Source organism: Gekko japonicus, unplaced genomic scaffold (genome assembly GCF_001447785.1).
Source record: "Gekko japonicus isolate JY-2015 unplaced genomic scaffold, Gekko_japonicus_V1.1 scaffold1230, whole genome shotgun sequence".
NCBI lineage: Eukaryota > Metazoa > Chordata > Lepidosauria > Squamata > Gekkonidae > Gekko > Gekko japonicus.
This window is the reverse complement of record NW_015160249.1, coordinates 289,555-308,393: the sequence shown is the minus strand read 5'-3', so window position 1 is coordinate 308,393 and position 18,839 is coordinate 289,555. Positions and strand designations below refer to the sequence as shown.

At 46.0% G+C, this 18,839-nt stretch overlaps 1 protein-coding gene across 1 annotated transcript in view; it reads right to left on the bottom strand.

Moving 5' to 3' along the window:
* Positions 1-10,295: 10,295 nt before the first annotated feature.
* Positions 10,296-18,839, bottom strand: part of SUCLA2 (succinate-CoA ligase, ADP-forming, beta subunit) — a 46,543-nt gene continuing 37,999 nt past the window's right edge. Inside the window, exons 8-12 of the mRNA XM_015414081.1 lie at positions 18,113-18,274; positions 17,847-17,989; positions 15,468-15,588; positions 13,660-13,748; positions 10,296-11,245 (exon numbers count right to left, since the gene is read on the bottom strand). Of these exons, the coding sequence (XP_015269567.1) occupies positions 11,171-11,245; positions 13,660-13,748; positions 15,468-15,588; positions 17,847-17,989; positions 18,113-18,274 (590 nt within the window). The 3' untranslated portion in view covers positions 10,296-11,170. The remainder of the gene's footprint in view (positions 11,246-13,659; positions 13,749-15,467; positions 15,589-17,846; positions 17,990-18,112; positions 18,275-18,839) is intronic.

The following is an 18,839-nucleotide window of genomic DNA, read 5'->3' as shown; positions in this document are numbered from 1 at the left end:
TATCCTGTTGCAAATGCAGGACATTTTCCATGGCCTGAAATACTGCAATATTAGTTAAAAAGTGAATATTTTATTCCTTTTAGAACTGAAAAACACTTTAATAAAAAAGAAGTTGAGGAGGAAGAAGCAATTATCTCAACTGCCTGGGTCATTTGTACGTTCCAGAGGTCAATCAAGGTTTGGAAAGAACCACCAAACTTCTCAGCAGAACTACTGAGTCATCTCACCTCATTTAACTACCCAGCTCATTCACATACCTACCTACTTCATTAGCCTGTCACTCATTCACCCACCTGCCCTACATACTTACCTCTTCACACTGCCTGCCTACCTCACTCATCTAACCTAATTCTCTCTCATCTCATCTCCCTACTTAACCCATTCGATGGATCCACTGATCCATAAATCCGTAAATCCGTCTCAGTCCTCTCACCTCCCTAGCCAACTAGGGAGCCAGTTTAGTTAAGTGCACAGACTCTAATCTGGGAGAACTGGGTTTGATTCCCCACTCCTCGACTTGCAACTGCTGGATGACCTTGGACAAACCATAGTTCTGTCAGAGCTGTTCTCTCAAGGACAGTTCTGGCAAGAGCTCTCTTGGCCCCACCTGCCTCCCGGGGTGTCTGTTGTGGGGAGGGGAAGGGAAAGGAGTTTGTTAGGTGGTCTGAGACTCTGAGTGAAGGGCGGGGTATAAATCCAATCTCTTCCTCCTCCTCCTCCTCCTCCTCCTCCTCTTCTTCTTCTTCCTCCTTCCTTCAATTCGCTTATTACCCACCTGCCTTCTTACATACCTGACTCAAGTATCCAACTGTAATTATCCACTTCTCACTACATTTACCTCACATAGCCACCTCATTTAACTCATACTTACCTCTCTGCCTCACCTCACTCACCAGATTTACTAATCGCTCAGCTCCCCACCTCACCTACCTCCTTACCCTACTTCGCCTCACTCACCTACCCTATCAATTCCATCTCTACACTTATCTGTAATCTTCCTTACTCTCCTCTGTATTCCGTTAAGTGCCCGTTCCTATCTCCCTCACATTCTGATTTATCTCGTCTATGCACATCACTCATCTACCTACCTTCCTCGCCAACAGCGCAATCCTATGTAGAGTAGTCTAGGCCCAGTGAAGCCAAGCACCTCTGCGTAGAATCACATACTTATCTCACTGGCCTAGTCTCCTCTACCGCCTTCTTCTGTCATCCAACATCCCTCACTATACTTTATCCAGTTACCTGCTTCCCCCAACTATCTCCCTCCCCTCATTTTACTCACCTTCCTCCCCATACAATTACCTCATCTCCCCCTCCCCTTTTTACCTCATCCATCCCATTTCACTTACCTTTTCACCCTTCCTGCCTCACCCCTCCCTACCTCATGGAATTCAGATTCAGACACCTTTAATGGCATAGTAATACAGAAATGATACATTTAGTTCCAACCAGTGTTCCCTCTAAGCTGAGTTAGTGTGAGCTAGCTCATAGTTTTTTAGCTTCCAGCTCACACATTTGTGCCTTAGCTCAGGAAGGGATGGCTCCAGAGCCAGCTAATTTATGCAGTAGCCAAGTCACTTGCTCACAGCTTTAATGCCGGTAGCTCACAAAGTAGAATTTCTGCTCACAAGACTCCACAGCTTAGAGGGAACATTGGTTCCAACAGATAAATTTAGACAATAAAAGTGTATATATTATGTAAAATATCTGCATCTAAGTGCAACTGATTCTGCTAAGAATTTTGCAACCATAATTGTGGCTTCAGTATTAGCATCATTAAGGAAATGTTGAACAGTTCTAGATTTATTAGAAAATAAGCGTGGCTGAAGGGGTAAAAATTTCGTACGTGATGATCAATGCTCCCTCTAAGCTATGGAGTCTTGTGAGCAAAAATTCTATTTTGTGAGCTACTGGCATTAAAGCTGTGAGCGAGGAACTGGCTACTGTATAACTAAGTTTGCTCTGGAGCCCTCCTTCCTGAGCGAAGACAAAAATGTGTGAGCCAGAGGCTAAAAAAACTGAGCTAGCTCACACTAACTCAGCTTAGAGGGAACACTGGTGATTATGTGTGCCGTTGAATATGGGGCCATACTGGAACATTTGCAGAGTCTTTCTTGAAGGGGGATGTTGTTAAATCAACATGTTTGAGGGAAAGACGTTCAGCCAAACCAGCAGCATAAAGGCTCTACGATGGGAGGGAAGACTGAGATTGTGTAAATAATGGGCCATTTGGCTATGTTCGATTGAGAGGTTAAGTTGAGCCTGTGAATAAATATGCGGGTGTACAGGATGAAAGTTATGAAATTCTAAGTCAAATAGTCTTTGTCTGATAGACTGAAAAATCAAGGTTTCATTTGGAGAAAATAATTGGTTGAAAAGCCTATTTGATTAATTTTTTCTTCTATTTTTAGAAACCAGGTGGGACTGTGTATATCATTTTTTAAGTGTGAAATCAGAGAGTCTGGAGAGGCTCCAAAATGAATTTTGAGCCAGTATTTAAAGGTTAATAGCCAGCCTTTTGATTGAATGAGACCTCATGTAATTTATCTCATCTACCTTCCTCTCACATCCCATCTCCATTCCTAGTACCTACCCCTCCCAACTACCTGCCCTCTCCTCCAAAGCCTTCCCTTTCTGGGGACTAGGCAACTAGTTTAAGCCAGCAAAGGTATTATTCTGATTGCTTGCTTTGAAGTGCATGCAAGCCACATTTCATCATACCATATTTACTCAAAAGGAAGACAGCTGCACACACAAAAATGTATTATTGGACATTATGGTAATGCAAACGTACAACTTGCATGCAAATGTACAACTTGTACAAGTCAGAAGCAAAAGCCACCAGCACAAGCTATATAAAGCTTGTATATGAAGTCTCAATAATTGTTACAATATTGTCTAAGATTATAAAGAAATAAATTTTTTTGGGGGGGTTAAAGAATGAAATGTGTGATGTTAAATTATTATTAAAAAGGTAAAAGTAAAGGTTTCCCTTGCTCGAAAGCAAGTCGAATCCAGCTCTAGGGATGAGGTGCTCATCTCCATTTCCAAGCCGAGGAGCCAGCGCTGTCCGAAGACGTTTCCATGGCCATGTGGCCGGCATGACTAGACACCAAGGCACACAGAACGCTGCTACCTTTCTACTTGCAATTTCTTGCTTTCGAACTGCTAGGTTGGAAGGAGCTGGGACCAGAGACGGGAGCTCACTCTGTCATGCAGCACTAGAGTCTCAAACTGCTGAACTACCGACCTTCTGGTCTGCAGTTCAGCGTCTTAACCACTGAGCCACCGCAGCCCTAAATTATCTAATCAGAATAATAAATACTATCTTAATGTCATATACAAAACAAGGCACAAACAAGTCCATAAATGCAAGCCACATTTTATCATACCATGTATACTCAAAAGGAAGACAGCTACAGACAAAAATGTATTATTGGACATTATGGTAAAAAAGGTAAAGGTTTTCCTTGCTTGAAAGCCAGTTGAATCCGACTCTAGGGGGTGGTGCTCATCTCCGTTTCCAAGCCAAAGAGCCAGCGCTGCAGTAACTTGTATGCAAATGTACGACTTGTATGCAAATGTACGACCTTTCTCTTTTATGGCATATCAGTGGAGGGGAAGCCTAATCCTCCATTTGAGTAAATACCGTAATTCCTTACATTACATTTATAAAATATTCAATTACTGCCAGCTCAGAGAAGGGCATTCTCATTATAGTCCTTAATTCAGACACCTCTGGCAAATGCCAGCTGATTGGCACTTCTCCCTCCTGAATCGCCTGTTCGCTGACTCTCTGCTTTGTGCCTTGCCATACTAGATGCCAGGTTCCGTCATTCCTCAAGGGTGGGGGCACTCCTCCAGCTCCGGCAGCTGGTGGATCAGTGCAGGGCTCTGCCCTGGAGGCCAATTAGAATCCGAGCATCTGAGTCGGTTCCTTTCTCAGGTAATGGGGGGGGGGGTAAGATCTATGCTCTTTCCGAAATGTCACCTGGTAAGGAGCCAGCTGAACAGCTGGATCCTCCAAGCTGGATTAATACACAAAACCTTCAGGCACATGCTATATCCTCAGGTTTCCAGCCTTAACACCGCTCTCAAATATTTGAATCCAGTAAGATATATATATAAGAAAGGCTGCGGTGGCTCAAGTGGTTAAGACACTGAACTGCAGGCCGGAAGGTCAGCAGTTCGAGACCCGAGTGCTGCGTGACAGAGTGAGCTCCCGTCTCTGGCCCCAGCTCCTGCCAACCGAGCAGTTCGAAAGCAAGAAATTGTAAGTAGATAAACAGGTTCCACTTCGGTGGGAAGGTAACAGCGTTCCGTGCGCCTTGGTGTTTAGTCATGCCGGCCACATGACCACGGAAACGTCTTCAGACAGCGCTGGCTCTTCGGCTTTGAAACGGAGATGAGCACCACAACCCTAGAGTCGGATTCGACTGGCTTTCGAGCAAGGGAACCTTTACCTTTACCTAAGATATATGCAGGGGTCATTTTGTAGAAAAAGAGGTGCCGGAGCTCATTAGCATAACTTATTTGCATATGACACACCCCCTGACATCACTGGAAGTGTGTCAGAAGGCAACACCCACTGCTCAGGCTCCACTGGACTATTTTGGATTGCTAGCTATTGGGGGGGGGTGCAGATCTGTCCTCGCAGAGGAGGGAGAGCTTGTACCTGAATAAAATGTGGTCTTAAAGGTGCCACTGGATTGTTTTGGACCGGGAAGCCGGGGGGAGCTCTGCAACTTACCTGGCTGCTTCTTGCTCTGACTGAGGGCTGCTGGGAGCAGGGGGTGGGGCTTGTTGCATGTGCCCACCCCCTGGGCTCTTTACTGCCGGAGCTCCGCTCCTGTGCGCTCCTGCAGGAAATGACCCCTGGCTATATGTATTTTATTACCATAAAACAGACTCCTACAATGTGCCATCTGGGAGTCAGATACCTACTAAAATCAAGTTGCACAAGGGAAAAATATTAATTCGGGGGGGGGGGGTTGCTATCTCTCATATAGGAGGAAGATTTATCTTCCCTAAAAGTTAGTATTTGGATGGGAGGCCATCCAGGAAGCCCAGGGTTGCTAGACAGAGGCAAGCAAGGGGCAAACCACTGCCATTAGTCTCTTGCCTTGAAAACCCTACGTCGGCTGGGACTTGAGGACACTTTGGACACACAGAGAAGAGTTGGGGGTAGACATTTGCAGGACGCCATCATCATGGACTCTATCTGGGTCTTTAGTTTTATTAAATCGCTAAGTGGAATTTTAATGTTTTATATGTTTTTATGGCACTATGCCCCAATATACATCGCCCAGAGCCTGGCAGAAGCTGGCATAGGGCAATTAACAAATTTAATAAATAAAATAATAAGAGGAGGAGGAAAAGTCTGGCTTTGGCATTTTATTCCAGGCAGGGCTGTGAGAAGAGACAGTGTCATGCACCAATCTGGGATCGGCCAATGGGAACAGGCTTCCCACCTGGCCATGGGAAATCAGCAGAAAGTTCTCACAACGTAGTTCTTTAGCAATATTTTTATCCCATACATATTTTTATCCCATACAATAAGAGCCACTCTGGTGCAGTGGTTAAGTGCGCGGACTCTAATCTGGGAGAAGTGGGTTTGATTCCTAACTCCTCCACTTGCAGCTGCTGGATGACCTTGGGCAAAGCATAGTTCTGGCACAGCTGTTCCTGAAAGAACAGTTCTCTCAGAGCTCTCAGCCCCACCTACCTCACAGGGTGTCTGTTGTGGGGAGGGGAAGAGAAAGGAGTTTGTAAGCCGCTCTGAGACTCTGAGTGAAGGGCGGGGTATAAATCCAATCCCTTATTCAGCCTGAAATGCTCCTAAAACGGCTTACAAAAAGTTACAAGCACTTAAAAGCACGCATACGCAATTGGCAGCAACCCTAACCCAATTACCTTTATACACTATACAACTTCTTTCCCCAACATCCCAAATAAAGCCTCAAAGGCTTAAAATCCCAGTTTAGCTACAAAGACATGTTTTAAATCCCAATCGTTAAAAGCTATTCCAATCAGAAACATTCAGGTAGTGGTGGAAAACGTGGGCTTTTCGACTTCAGCGGGTATCTTCAGGCGACATTAACGTCACAACTACTAAACTACTACTAAACTACACAACTACTATACATTACAGGTATAGCTCGGAGCTCCTCCTGTAATGCCACTCAAAATGACAAGAGATCAGTTCCCCTAGAGAAAATATCTGCTTTGGAGGCATCATACCCCACAGAGGTCTCTCCACTCCCAAATCTCCAGCCGTTTCCCAACCTGAAATTGTCAGCCCTAAATTATACACTTATCCTTGTTCAAAACAGCAGCTGTTGGTATAAACTGAAAAAATGTCACTTCACTCCTTGAAAAGGGCATTTCCACACTGAGTGTTCGCTGCAAACACATCTGCAAACACATCTGCCATCGAAGAGGAAGAACGATACAGATATGCAGCCACGAATCATGAAAAGTTTCGTGTATGTGTATCCAGGACGCTTAGCGGAAGACCATCCCAGATGTGCCGAGAATGAAATGCTGGACTTACCTGGAAGGTGTCTTCTGTTCAGTGGGGGCAAAGTCATTCTCACCCTCACCCCGAATAATTTATATCTACACAGGGGTCATTTCGTAGAAAAAGAGGTGGAGGAGCTCATTAGCATAACTCATTAGCATAACTTATTTGCATATGCCACACCCCCTGATATCACCAGATGTGTGTCAGAGGGCAGCGCCCACTGCAACTTACCTGGCTGCTTCATGCTCCTCATGGCCTAGGGCTGCTGGGAGCAGGGGGCGGGGCTTGTTGCATGTGCCCGCCCCCTGGGCTCTTTACTGCCAGAGCTCCGCTCCTGTGTGCTCCTGCAGGAAATGACCCCTGTATCTACATGTCTAATAGCCATTCTTTACACCTTTGAATAGGACAGACTGTTGCATATACAGCAAAAGCCTTTGTGACCTAAAGTTGGGAGTCCCAATCAGTGTTCCCTCTAAGCTGAGTCAGTGTGAGCTAGCTCAGTTTTTTAGCCTCCGGCTCACATTTTTTGTCTCAGCTCAGGAAGGACGACTCCAGAGCAAACTAATTTATGCAGTAGCCAAATCGCTCGCTCAGACATTTCATGCCAGTAGCTCACCAAGTAGAACATTTGCTCACAAGACTCCACAGCTTAGAGGGAGCATTGGTCCCAATGTTCCCTCTAATTTTCCCCCCTACTGAGTGGAGGACTTCACATACTGAGCAGAATACAACTGCTGTAACCTTCAAATGAAAAAAAAACACACACACATGAAGGATCACAATTACCCTTACAGGAGATAGAAGCAAACAAACACTGTGGGGGGATGGCTATGACATTTAGTGAATCTTTGCATGTTAAACATTATATTAAAAAGGTAAAGGTAAAGGTTCCCTTGCTCGAAAGCCAGTCGAGTCCGACTCTAGGGTTGCGGTGCTCATCTCCGGTTCCAAGCCGAAGAGCCAGCACTGTCCGAAGACGTTTCTGTGGTCATGTGGCCGGCATGACTAAACACCAAGGCGCATGGAACGCTGTTACCTCCCAACAGCTTACGACTGTTGATGAGTGGTACCTATTTATCTACTTGCAATTTCTTGCTTTCGAACTGCTAGGTTAGCAGGAAAACACTGTATTACGTTATAGATAAAACAGATCTTTATAATATTACAAGGAAAAGTCCACCCATCTGAATGAGCACCTGGATATACGTTCATTTCATCCCAGTCTTTCAGAAGAAGTTAAGGTCTGGCTTGCTCCCAACATAACACTGAGCTGTATCAAGAGACTGACACCTCTAAAGATAATAGGATCACTCCTGAGGAAGATTGGGATAAAAATGAGCCTATATCCGTGTGCTCATTGAGATGGATGGACTTTCCCTTGTAATATTATAAAGATTTGTCTATCTATAACGTAATACAGTGTTTAACATGCAAAGATTTACTAAATGTCTTCGCTATCACATCACAGTGTTCATTGAGTCTTATTTCCTGTAACTTTAAAATAGGTCAGGTATGTCCAACAGGTAGATCGTGATCTACCAGTAGATCGCGGAGGGGTCAGAGGCAGTGTTCCCTCTAAGCTGAGTTAGTGTGAGCTAGCTCACAATTTTTTAGCCTCCGGCTCACACATTTTTGTCTTCGCTCAGGAAGGAGGGCTCCAGAGCAAACTCATTTAGGCAGCAGCCAAATCGCTCGCTCACCACTTTAATGCTGGTAGCTCACAAAGTAGAATCTTTGCTCACAAGACTCCACAGCTTAGAGGGAGCATTGGTCAGAGGTAGATCACCAGCCCCACTTGGTCTCAATAAAAAATAAAAAATGTTCGCAGTTCTTTCTGGATCTTCGTCTCGCTGTTTTGTTTTTACTTATTTTGCTTACCAGTAAATGACAGGTGGATTATAAATGGGGGGGCAGGGTGGTGGAACCCAACTTTAGTGGGTTAAAATCTAATTTGAAACTTTATTTTCATGGTGGTAGATCACCGGCACTTTTGGCCGGGAAAAAAAGATCACTACCTGTTCGAAGTTGGACATGCCTGAAATAGGCAACGAGCAGTGGAAGACCCGGCATGGCTTACGACTGTTGATGAGCGAGGCTTCCTGTGTTAAGGAGCAGTTGCTCATGTGCACAGCTTAGAGCAGAGGTGTCAAACATAAGGCCCGGGGGCCGGACTAGGGCTCTTATGCGGCCCGTGAGCGACTGATGCAAGGAATGCTGGGGAAAGTGGGTGGAGCCCTTCCATTGTGGCTTCAGCACAGCAGAACCACCTCGTCTGCAGCAGCCAAGCATCGTGGGAGCATCTGCCCAGCACTGTACTGCTGCCTCTCCAGTCTGCCTAGGTGGGTTTTCCTCTGCACCCCCCCCCCAGTTAGGATGCACCAACTCAGAGCTTACCAGCTGATGTCCTTTATACAGTTTCTATCTCCGGTACCAAGCATTACGTTTTATGGCACACACGGCCCGGCCTGACAAAGTGGCATTTATGTCAGATCCGTCCCTTGTAACAAATGAGTTCGACACCACTGACTTAGAGGGAACATTGGTTGGGGCCAGGGCTCTTTTGGTAGAAAAAGCCCAGCAGGAACTCATTAGCATAACAGGCCACACCCAACAGCAGAAACCCATTAGCATATTATGCCACACACCCCGACAGCACAGCTCATTAGCATATCAGGCCACACCCCCATGTTACCAGAAGTGTGGTCATCCAGCCACACCCACCTTTTGCTACCTTGTTTGTTGTCAAAACCCAGAGCTTTTTTTGTAGCAGGAACTTCTTTGCATGTTAGGCCACACCCCCCTAATGTAGCCAATCCTAATGAGTTTCTGCTGTTGGGTGTGGCCTATTATGCTAATGAGTTCCTGCTGGGCGTGGCCAACTCGGGAGCCAGCCGGAACTCCGTTCCTGTGCGTCCCTGCCCAAAAATAGCCCTGGTTGGGACCCTCTTCCAGAAATCTGAGGAGGGGAGCTTTGACTCTCAAAAGCTAAACCCTGAAAATCATGCTGGTCTCTAAAAGGTGCTCCTGGACTCGATTGTGGCACTTCCAGACATGCCACCGTTAGTGGAATGGATTGGTGGGCTCCAACCCACAGGATTCATCTAGCACTTGGTTTTCGGACCAGGATAATATCCATGCCTCTTTTGCTGTACCGGACAGCAGTCTATTTATACAGAGGAACTGCTTTCCTGTGATAAAGCCATTACTGGGAATGGATGCAATCCGCCCTGTACGCTCTAAATCAGAGGTGTCGAACTCATTTGCTACGAGGGCCGGATCTGACATAAATGTCACGTTGTCGGGCCATGTGTGCCATGAAATCTAACACCAGGTACTACAGATATAAACTTTATAAATGATGCAGGCAAACCCAATTTACGTTATTTTTTTACTCAAAATACAAACAAAAGCAATTGATTCCTAGCAGTGAAAGCAACTGATTTTCTGGGGAACCCACAAAAGCCCCAATAAATGTATTTAATCATATGTAAGATTAGGTTTTTTCCCCAAGGGATACTATAAAAGGGGGAGTACCTTACATTTCCATCCATACCAGTTGCTTGCGGGCGGTTCAGAGCCCTGGATAGGTTGGTTCTGACCCCTGGGCCTTTAGACCCGTGCTCTAAATAAACACTAAGATTACTGTATTAAACATACTGTATTAAGTCCGTTCATTCTTACAACCTGCCCAGCACTGCTTAACTTACATTTTATTTGAAAAACCAGACTGATGAAAATAAAGAGAAACAGGGCTGATTTCTTTTAAGGTCATTTTATTAACTGCTTTAAGAAGAGTTTTAGTACGTCTGCTCCAGCACTAAAGAAATAAGCTTTATTTTGTTCATGTACAAAACTAACATAGTACTTTTTAAATGTAGCAGAAATTAAGAAGACTTTTAAAGTACTACAGTACATTGTTTCGTAGTGATTTAAATTACAACTACTCAAATCATGTTTCGCTTCCAACGTGTTTGGGGCGGATGCGAAGGGCAGAGAGCGCGGCTCCGGCTCACAGAATGGAGTTTCGCCACTTCCTCCCGTCCCCTGGAAAAGCTACTCCCGAGGAGGCCCTTCTGGTTGGACAACGCAGTCTCTGCTCCATCCCCACGGGGCGAAGAAGTACATTGTTCATAAATAGTGAGTGATATGCTCAACTTCATTGAACTGCAGAATATAAATATATTTTTTTTCAATATACAATGTCATCTCGATACATTCCTCTGTTACCAATCAGTAGTATTTCTCTACGGTTCCTCAACGGTTTTCAAATAGCTCGTGAGCGCCACACTGTGGGCCTTCCACACAGATGCGCTAGCAAGTGGAGTCATTATTGGGACAAATACAAAAAATCCTTGTGGGCTTCAGATTTTTTTTTTTATTTGGGAGAAATACATTTTCAGCATCAAGCTCCCTTTGGACAATGAACAAGCGTTATTGAGAGTAACTGTTTCCGTAGCCGTGAGCTGGAGAGGCAGGCCTTTAAGAGCAGATCTTACCGATACAATGGTTTCATATGAATGGTAAAACGTTCTGAATATTAACAGTAAATATCAAGGGATTAAAACCTCTGCACAGACACACATATATAAAGGGGAGGTGGAGTGGAACGAGAACAGAACAGTATTGGGAGAGCCTCGGTCTGCTCCATCAGATGGGCAACTGGAACTTAACATCCACCTGAGCTTGTTTTGCTAAGGTCACTATTTCAGAGAGCTTCACAACCTAGAAGACAAAACACAAGCAGAAGTAACTTCACATTACTACAGTCAAGTAAGTATCAGGAACATCCTCACCCATACAGGGATCATCCAAAAAAGCATGTGAGTCTATCAACGGGGATTCTTTGTTCATTTATCCAGCTGTAGGAACTACCATCATGTGCTGTGAGTAGACCACCTGGCAATTAGTAATAAGCCCCCAGGCAATTGAGCGAGTTTGCCGTAACACGTTTATGCCAAAGACAGCAGGGAACCCTTAGAAGAATAAGAAGCGATTGGATTTCTTCACTACCCAGAGGTGTCTCAGAGCGGCTTACAAACTCCTTTCCCTTCCCCTCCCCACAACAGACACCCTGTGAGGTAGGTGGGGCTGAGAGAACTCTGACAGAAACTGCTCTTTTTCAATAACAGTTCTTATCAGAGTGTAAAAGTATAGCCACAAGTGTAAAAGTATAGCCACAAAAAACATCCACCAAGGGAAGACCATCTACAATTCACAACTATGTTCAAAACTATATATTACGTTCACTGAAATACAAAGAAGGGTTAGTGGTTACAACCCAATAGGGTGTATAGCCACTGATCCAACAGATTGCTCAGAACAATTAAACATAGTTTAAACAAAGAACATATTCAAAACCAACAGTAGGCTCCATGGACCTCCATGTGTTTTTCAGTCCGGTTTGGAGTTGTGAAGTCTTTTCTCGACTTTGGAATTGTGATGTCTATTCTGGGATTGTAAAGTTTCTTTCAAATTCTTAACCTGCCTGTGTACTAACTGTTTTGAATAGTGTACTTAAATGATAAGAATAGCTTAAGAACTGGAACACTTTGGAGCTTTATTTGATGTTAAGTTATATATGGTCATTCCAGGAGCTGGCAGTAGGCATTTGGCCACCTTGGCCAGATATTCCAGAGTCAGCAATGTCAACTGAACTTTGCAGACATCGGCTGCCATTCTGCAACCAGCAATATCAGTTGGGACTGGAGCAATAAAACATTTCACTGTAAATTACTATATTTCAGGGTTCCTGAAAGACATTAAGTAGCAACAAAATCAAGAGACGCCAGCAAAGGAAATTGATCATGGCTGTTAAAAATTCAAAGGGGGAAATGGTTAATAATCCTAAAGATATTCTGGATTCCTTTGTGGAGTTTTATAACCTTCAGAGCCCTATGCGGTCTGGGACTAACATATCTAACATAGCCTGTTCGTGGGGAGGGCGGGGTATAAATACAATGAAATAAATAAATAAATAAATCTGCAGGACCGTCTCTTCCACTACGTCCCTCAAAGAGCTTTACGCTCTATGGATCAACATCTTCTGGAGATCCCCGGCCCAAAAGATGTCTGCTTAGCCTCAACCTGAGCAAGAGCTTTTTCACTGCTGTTTAAAGGTAAAGGTTCCCTTGCTCGAAAGCCAGTCGAGTCCGACTCTAGGAGTGTGGTGCTCATCTCCGTTTCAAAGCCGAAGAGCCAGCGCTGTCCGAAGACATTTCCGTGGTCATGTGGCCGGCATGACTAAACACCAAGGTGCATGGAACGCTGTTACCTTCCCACCGAAGTGGTACCTATTTATCTACTTGCAATTTCTTGCTTTCGAACTGCTACCCTGTTTCCCCGAAAATAAGACCTACCCCAAAAATAAGCCCTAGCAGGATTTCTATGCATTTGTGGTATAAGCCCTAGTGTGTCTTCTTGAGAAAAAATAAATATAAGACAGTGTCTTATTTTCGGGAAAACACGGTAGGTTGGCAGGAGCTGGAACTAGAGATGGGAGCTCACTCTGTCATGCGGCACACTTGGGTCTCGAACTGCTGAACTACCAACCTTCCACAGCCTGCAGTTCAGCGTCTTAACCACTTGAGCCACCGCAGCTCCTGTTTAACTAGGGTTCAATGAGCATCTCTGAGATTCAGCCGTCAGGAAAATTGCACTTTAGGACTCAACGGCCAAGTCAGACAATTAAATCAGCAGAAAAGCCACTCGACTTGCAGCACTGGGCAGTTACTCCACAAGAGATGGGTTTCTTAGCCTATTCTTCTTCTCTTTTCCCTTCCCTGTGCAATTCCTTTTGCGAAAAGGGATGGAAAATTCCTTCTCCCCCCCCCCCCACAAGTGGAGCAACAGCTTGTGGAGGGGAGGGGCTTATTTCCCTCTCCCACTGCGACCCCACTTTAAACACGGTTCCTGAAGGTTCTCCAACATTTTGAAGGCCCAGAGAAGAACAGAAAGAGAGGAGAAGAGGGACAGGCAGGTCTCCCATGAGCTCTTCTCTGCTCTGTTAACTGGATCTGAGCCGCTGTGTTTAAACAAGCGAGCAATGACTCATTGAAGCACGCTAACACCCCCCCCCCCCCCTCCAAAGGAAATTGTGGCAAAGGATTCCCCCCCCCCCCAAGAACTTTTGAGCTCACCATTTTAGCAGCTTCATCCAAGTCGTCACAGGCCAGGATTTTCAGACCGCTATCTGTTATTAAAGCTTTGGCATCATCCACCCGTGTGCCTGCATGGTTAAGAGTTCATATTTTATGAATCCAAGGTAACGCCCGTCAATACTAGTTGCCAGGGGTCGTTTCGTAGAAAAAGAGCTAGGGGAACTCATTAGCATAACTCATTAGCATATGCCACACCCCCTGACATCAGGGGCCCGGCGGTGGACCTGCAAGGCCAGCGGGAGTGCGAGGAAGCCCCGCCAAGGCCCTCCCTGGCCCCAGGCAGGCAGGGGTGGGGAGAGGCGGGGAGGAAGCAACTTACCCTCCCTCTTCTCCTGCCTCCTCCTGGCTGAATGACGGCTGGAAGTGGGGCGGCCGGAAGCAGGGGGTGGGGCTTCGTCATGTGCCCCGCCCCCTGCACCTCACCCGGGGGAACTGGGTCCCCCCCCGAAATGACCTCTGCTAGTTGCTAAGTTCCAACGCGGGACGCTACAACTGTGTGGTAGCACTATGTTGTCGTTCTGGATGACGCATGGCACAGACATCATCGTGAGGCCTTGATAAAGCCAGCTGCCGTGCCAACTCTCCTCACAAACGGAGGACAAGCCACACTGAGACATATTGTAGGACTGGAAATTATTTACTTCATTTCTATCCCGCCTGTCTTCCCAACAGGGGCCCAGAGGAGCTTACATCACTCTGTCCTCCGTTTTATCCTCTGAACAACTCTGTGAGGTAGGTTAGGCCGAGAGTGGGTGACTGGCCAAAGGTCACCCAGCAGTGTTCCATGACAGAGCGGGGATTCGAACCTGGGTGTCCCGGATCCTTGTCCGACACTCTAACCACTACATCGTATTGGCTCTCACTGGATGAGAAGTACCTTTGCCCAGGAGGCCCAAACCTTTGTCACCAGCAAAATCTTCAATCAGTGTCATGACTGTCATTCATTGAGGGTCACCAAGGTAAGATTAGGGATGGACATGAACTGCATTTTTTTGTGGTTTGGTTCCTGGCTCATGGCTGAAACATGAATCAATACGCTGGTTTGCAAACTGAACCAGTTTGTATTGGCTTGTGAGCCATTTCAAGGTTAAACCCCTACTTCCTGCTTCTTGCGAAAAGCTGCGAGGAGCAGAAAGCAGGGGTTTAAAAAGGCCCCCAGCCATATAAACAAAACAGCTGAGCTCCCCGCCACTCAGTTGTTTTCCATGAAGAGTAGAAAGCAGGGGTTTAAAATGGCTGGGAGCCATTTAACCCCCCTGCTTTCTCCTCTTCACAAACCACCACAAACTGCATGAAAATTTGTGGAAGTTCGTGGCAGTTCTTCAGTTTGGAAACATTCACCCATGAACCAGCAAAAATCTGTGACAAACTTTAGTTTGTGAGCTGGTTCATGCCCATTTCCTAGCTAAAATCTCTATAATCTCCGCTCAGGTTGATGGATCACAGCAATGACCCGCAACTCAACTGTGAAGAAGAACCTTCCTCCCTGCTCCCAACATAAAGACAGACACTGCAAGTTATTGCCATGAGCAGAAGCCTCGATTCAAGGAGCCCACCATTGTCCTCTTGGAAGAAAATATGGCTTAAGACAGGAAAATACTCTCCACTGTCCAAGGATTTCAATATTGGGGGGACTGGTGACCCATTTCCTGTAGGCTTATTTCAGCCATTAAAATCCTTGGGGGTGGGGGGCATAAAAAGACTACACACAATATTCTTCCAGCACACCTCAGCGAGAAAGCAGAAGCAAAGAATAAGACCCAGCAAATGGATAAGGAGGGGCTCACCTTGTAACCGTACAACAATAGGTATTCTCAGCTCCAGATCTTTCACCGCCACAATTATACCTTGCGCAATAATATCACATCGCATAATCCCTCCAAAAATGTTTACTAGGATAGCCTGTACCTGTGTAGAGAGAAGTATCACATAGGAACAGAAGAGTAATTAAAAAAAAAAAGCAGAGAAGATTCCTCCCATTTCTTTTTCCTACTAAAAAGGATAATCTCTTCATTTGACAAAGGATCCCTGATGTTCCAAGAGATCACAGCATCCATAACCTCCATTTTTGTGCTTTAAGCACAGCAGGACTCGGCTTAAAGCAAAGCACACCCAGATTCTTAAACTGTCTCATTCTCTCTCTCACTCACACACGAAATGTACGAAGAGCTGGGTCGGTCAGTCTCTCCGGGAAGGGTGACCCCTGACCTCAACGGCCCAGGCTAGACCAACCTCATCACATCTTGGAAGCAAAGCAGGGTCAGGCCCCAGTTAGCACTTGGACGTGAGTCCGGCAAGGAAGCCCAGGACTGCTACACAGAGGCAGGCCACGGCAAATCACCACTGAATGCCTCTTGCCTCGAAAACCCTTTCTACAGTCATTGCAGGATTAATTTTTACGTGCTTGTATTCCCTCCTGTCGTGCATAATAAAGAGAACAGTTCCTTTTCTCAAGGCCGATCTCTTTAACCTCTATTAAAAAGCAATTAATCTAACTTTTCCGTACCGTCCAAGATTAAAGTAAGATGAACTTGAACAGTGCTTGAACTCTCAGTTAGCTTGCAAAACTCAGAAAGAAAAAGCTGGTGATGTAATAGCTACTGCTAGAAGGGGAAGAAGAAGAAGAGATTGGATTTATACCCCGCCCTTCACTTGGAGTCTCAGAGCGGCTTACAAACCCCTTTCCCTTCCCCTCCCCACAACAGACACCCTGTGGGGTGGGTGGGGCTGAGAGAACTCTGACACAAACTGCTCTTTTTCAAGGACAGCTGTGCCAGAGCTTGTGACTGACCCAAGGTCACATCAGCAGGTGCAAGTGGAGGAGTGGGGAATCAAACCCGGTTCTCCCAGATTAGAGTCCGCACACTTAACCACTACACCAAACTGGGAAGGGAACAGCCTTGAGAGGTCTAGTCCAACTGTCAGCGGTGACTTGCTCGGAACCTCTCCCTCGGTTACGGCTCAGGAGTGCAATCGTCCCCTAACTGTCATCTTTTGAGAGATTGCCTTGCACCTGGTGCCTAGACTTAACTGATCGATGGAGCAGGCAAGGGCCAGATGCATGCAAATGATTTTACGTTTTCTAAAGTTAGAACTGGCTATGGATCGGCGTATGTGTGTGCCTTCTTTCAATTCTGGAAGCCAGGAGTGGCAAAGTTACATTTACTTCCCCATTGACAGCATGCACAGGGCACAGAGCCGTAGGGCCCCCAGTGGGAGACCCAGAAAGGGACCTATTAGGTTTGCACTTGAACCCCCAGGTTGAATTCACGACTGAGCACGTGTGCAACGGAGGAAGCAAAGCCGAATCCTGGAAAACTCAGCAAAGGAAAGAGTAATGTTAACAAAAGATTGTAATGTGGTAAGTCTTCAAGATTCAGTGAAAAAGTGGTGGACTGGTCCTAATCACTGCTTTGGCTGATGACAGACATTAGGCAGGGGTGGACTAGGCCAGGGGTCCCCAACGTGCTCCCTTTTGTTGCCATGGCACCGGCCAAGTGCTTTGAGAAAGTGGGAGGGGCTAAGTGGGACTTTTGTCCAGCAGGGCTCCTGATTGGCTGTGTAGATTAGAAGGCATCCTGTTGAACAGAGTTTCTGCCAGAAGTGTTGAAGTGTTACTATCAGAGTTATAGATAACCTCGACTCTTGACGTTTTGCAGTTGGCTCCATCTCCCGCGACAGCTATGTGACTGGCTCCACCTACGGTGGCAGCCATTTTGTGATTTGTGCCCAACGACCTGTGTCAGAATTCTGAAGGTGCCCACGGACTCAAAAAAGCTGGGGACCCAAGACAAGGCAGTGGCAATGAAAAAAGGACATGGCTTTATTTCCCTAACGTACTGTCACCTGATCCTATGCAATGGATTGAGCGGGTGGGGGATACAAGGAAATATATATACGAATATTCACTACATCAGAGTCCCCCCCCTCCTTTAATACATGTGTATGAAAACAACAGAATCTAGAAAGGCTTAATCTTAGTTTCCTTGCTTACTCACTACTGAAAGCTTTCAGTGGCCAATGCACACACGTTGCTAGGGAAACGGGGTCCCTAGATTTACACAGCTTTGCGTGCCCGATCCTGCCTTTCAGCCCCAAAGGTGCCCCAAAGGCATAAATACAAAGTCACACAGAGGACGGCCTTTACACAGCCAAGCTGGTCTTACCTTTCTATCGGAATTGATGAGCCTAAAGGCCTCTGTTACTTGCTGTGCCGTCGCACCACCTCCAACGTCCAGGAAGTTTGCAGGCGTGCCTCCGTGAAGTTTAATTATATCCATTGTGGCCATTGCTAGACCAGCCCCATTCACTGAAAGTGGGGGGGAAGGAGGGGAGGGGAGGAGAGACAGAGACAGAACTCTGAGAATCCATCTCCCAGGCACCCACCACACGCGTCGAGCTCTCTCCTTCAACGTCCCGCCAACCTACATACCCAGACAGCCAATGTTTCCATCCAACCCGATGTAGTTGAGGTTTGATTTGGCCGCATCCTGGTCCCTCTTGTCCTCCTGGGTCCAGTCCTGCAGGCTGAAGATTTTCTTCTGACGATAAGCCGCATTGCTATCAAAGTTTATCTTTGCGTCCATACACATCACTTTGGAAGGCAAACAAACCTAGTTTAGACTGAACATTAAGAATTATTGCTACTTACTGGAGACATACTCAAGCCAGTTTGGTGTAGTGATTAAGTGCACGGACTCTAACCTGGGAGAACTGGGTTTGATTCCCCACTCCTCCACTTGCACCTGGCTGGATGACCTTGGGCAAGCCACAGTTCTGGCACAGCTGTTCTTGAAAAAGAGCAGTTTCTGTCAAGAGTTCTCTCAGCCCCACCTCCCTCACAGGGTGCCTGTTGTGGGGAGGGGAAGGGAAAGGAGTTTGTAAGCCGCTCTGAGACACCTTTGGGTAGTGAAGGGCAGGGTATAAATCCAATCTCTTCTCTTCTTCTTCTTCTCCTCCTTCTATAAAGTCTTGGAGAGAAAAGCTACGGGAATATTTTGTATTGGGTAAAACAATGCGCTAGGACCCACATAATTTACAAGGTTATGTTGTTTTCCCATTTTGAAGACATCCGGTATCCCGTAGTGCAATATTTAATGGAAAATGACATTTTACCTTGTAACGTATATTATAGAAATATGATTTACTTTTGATGTATA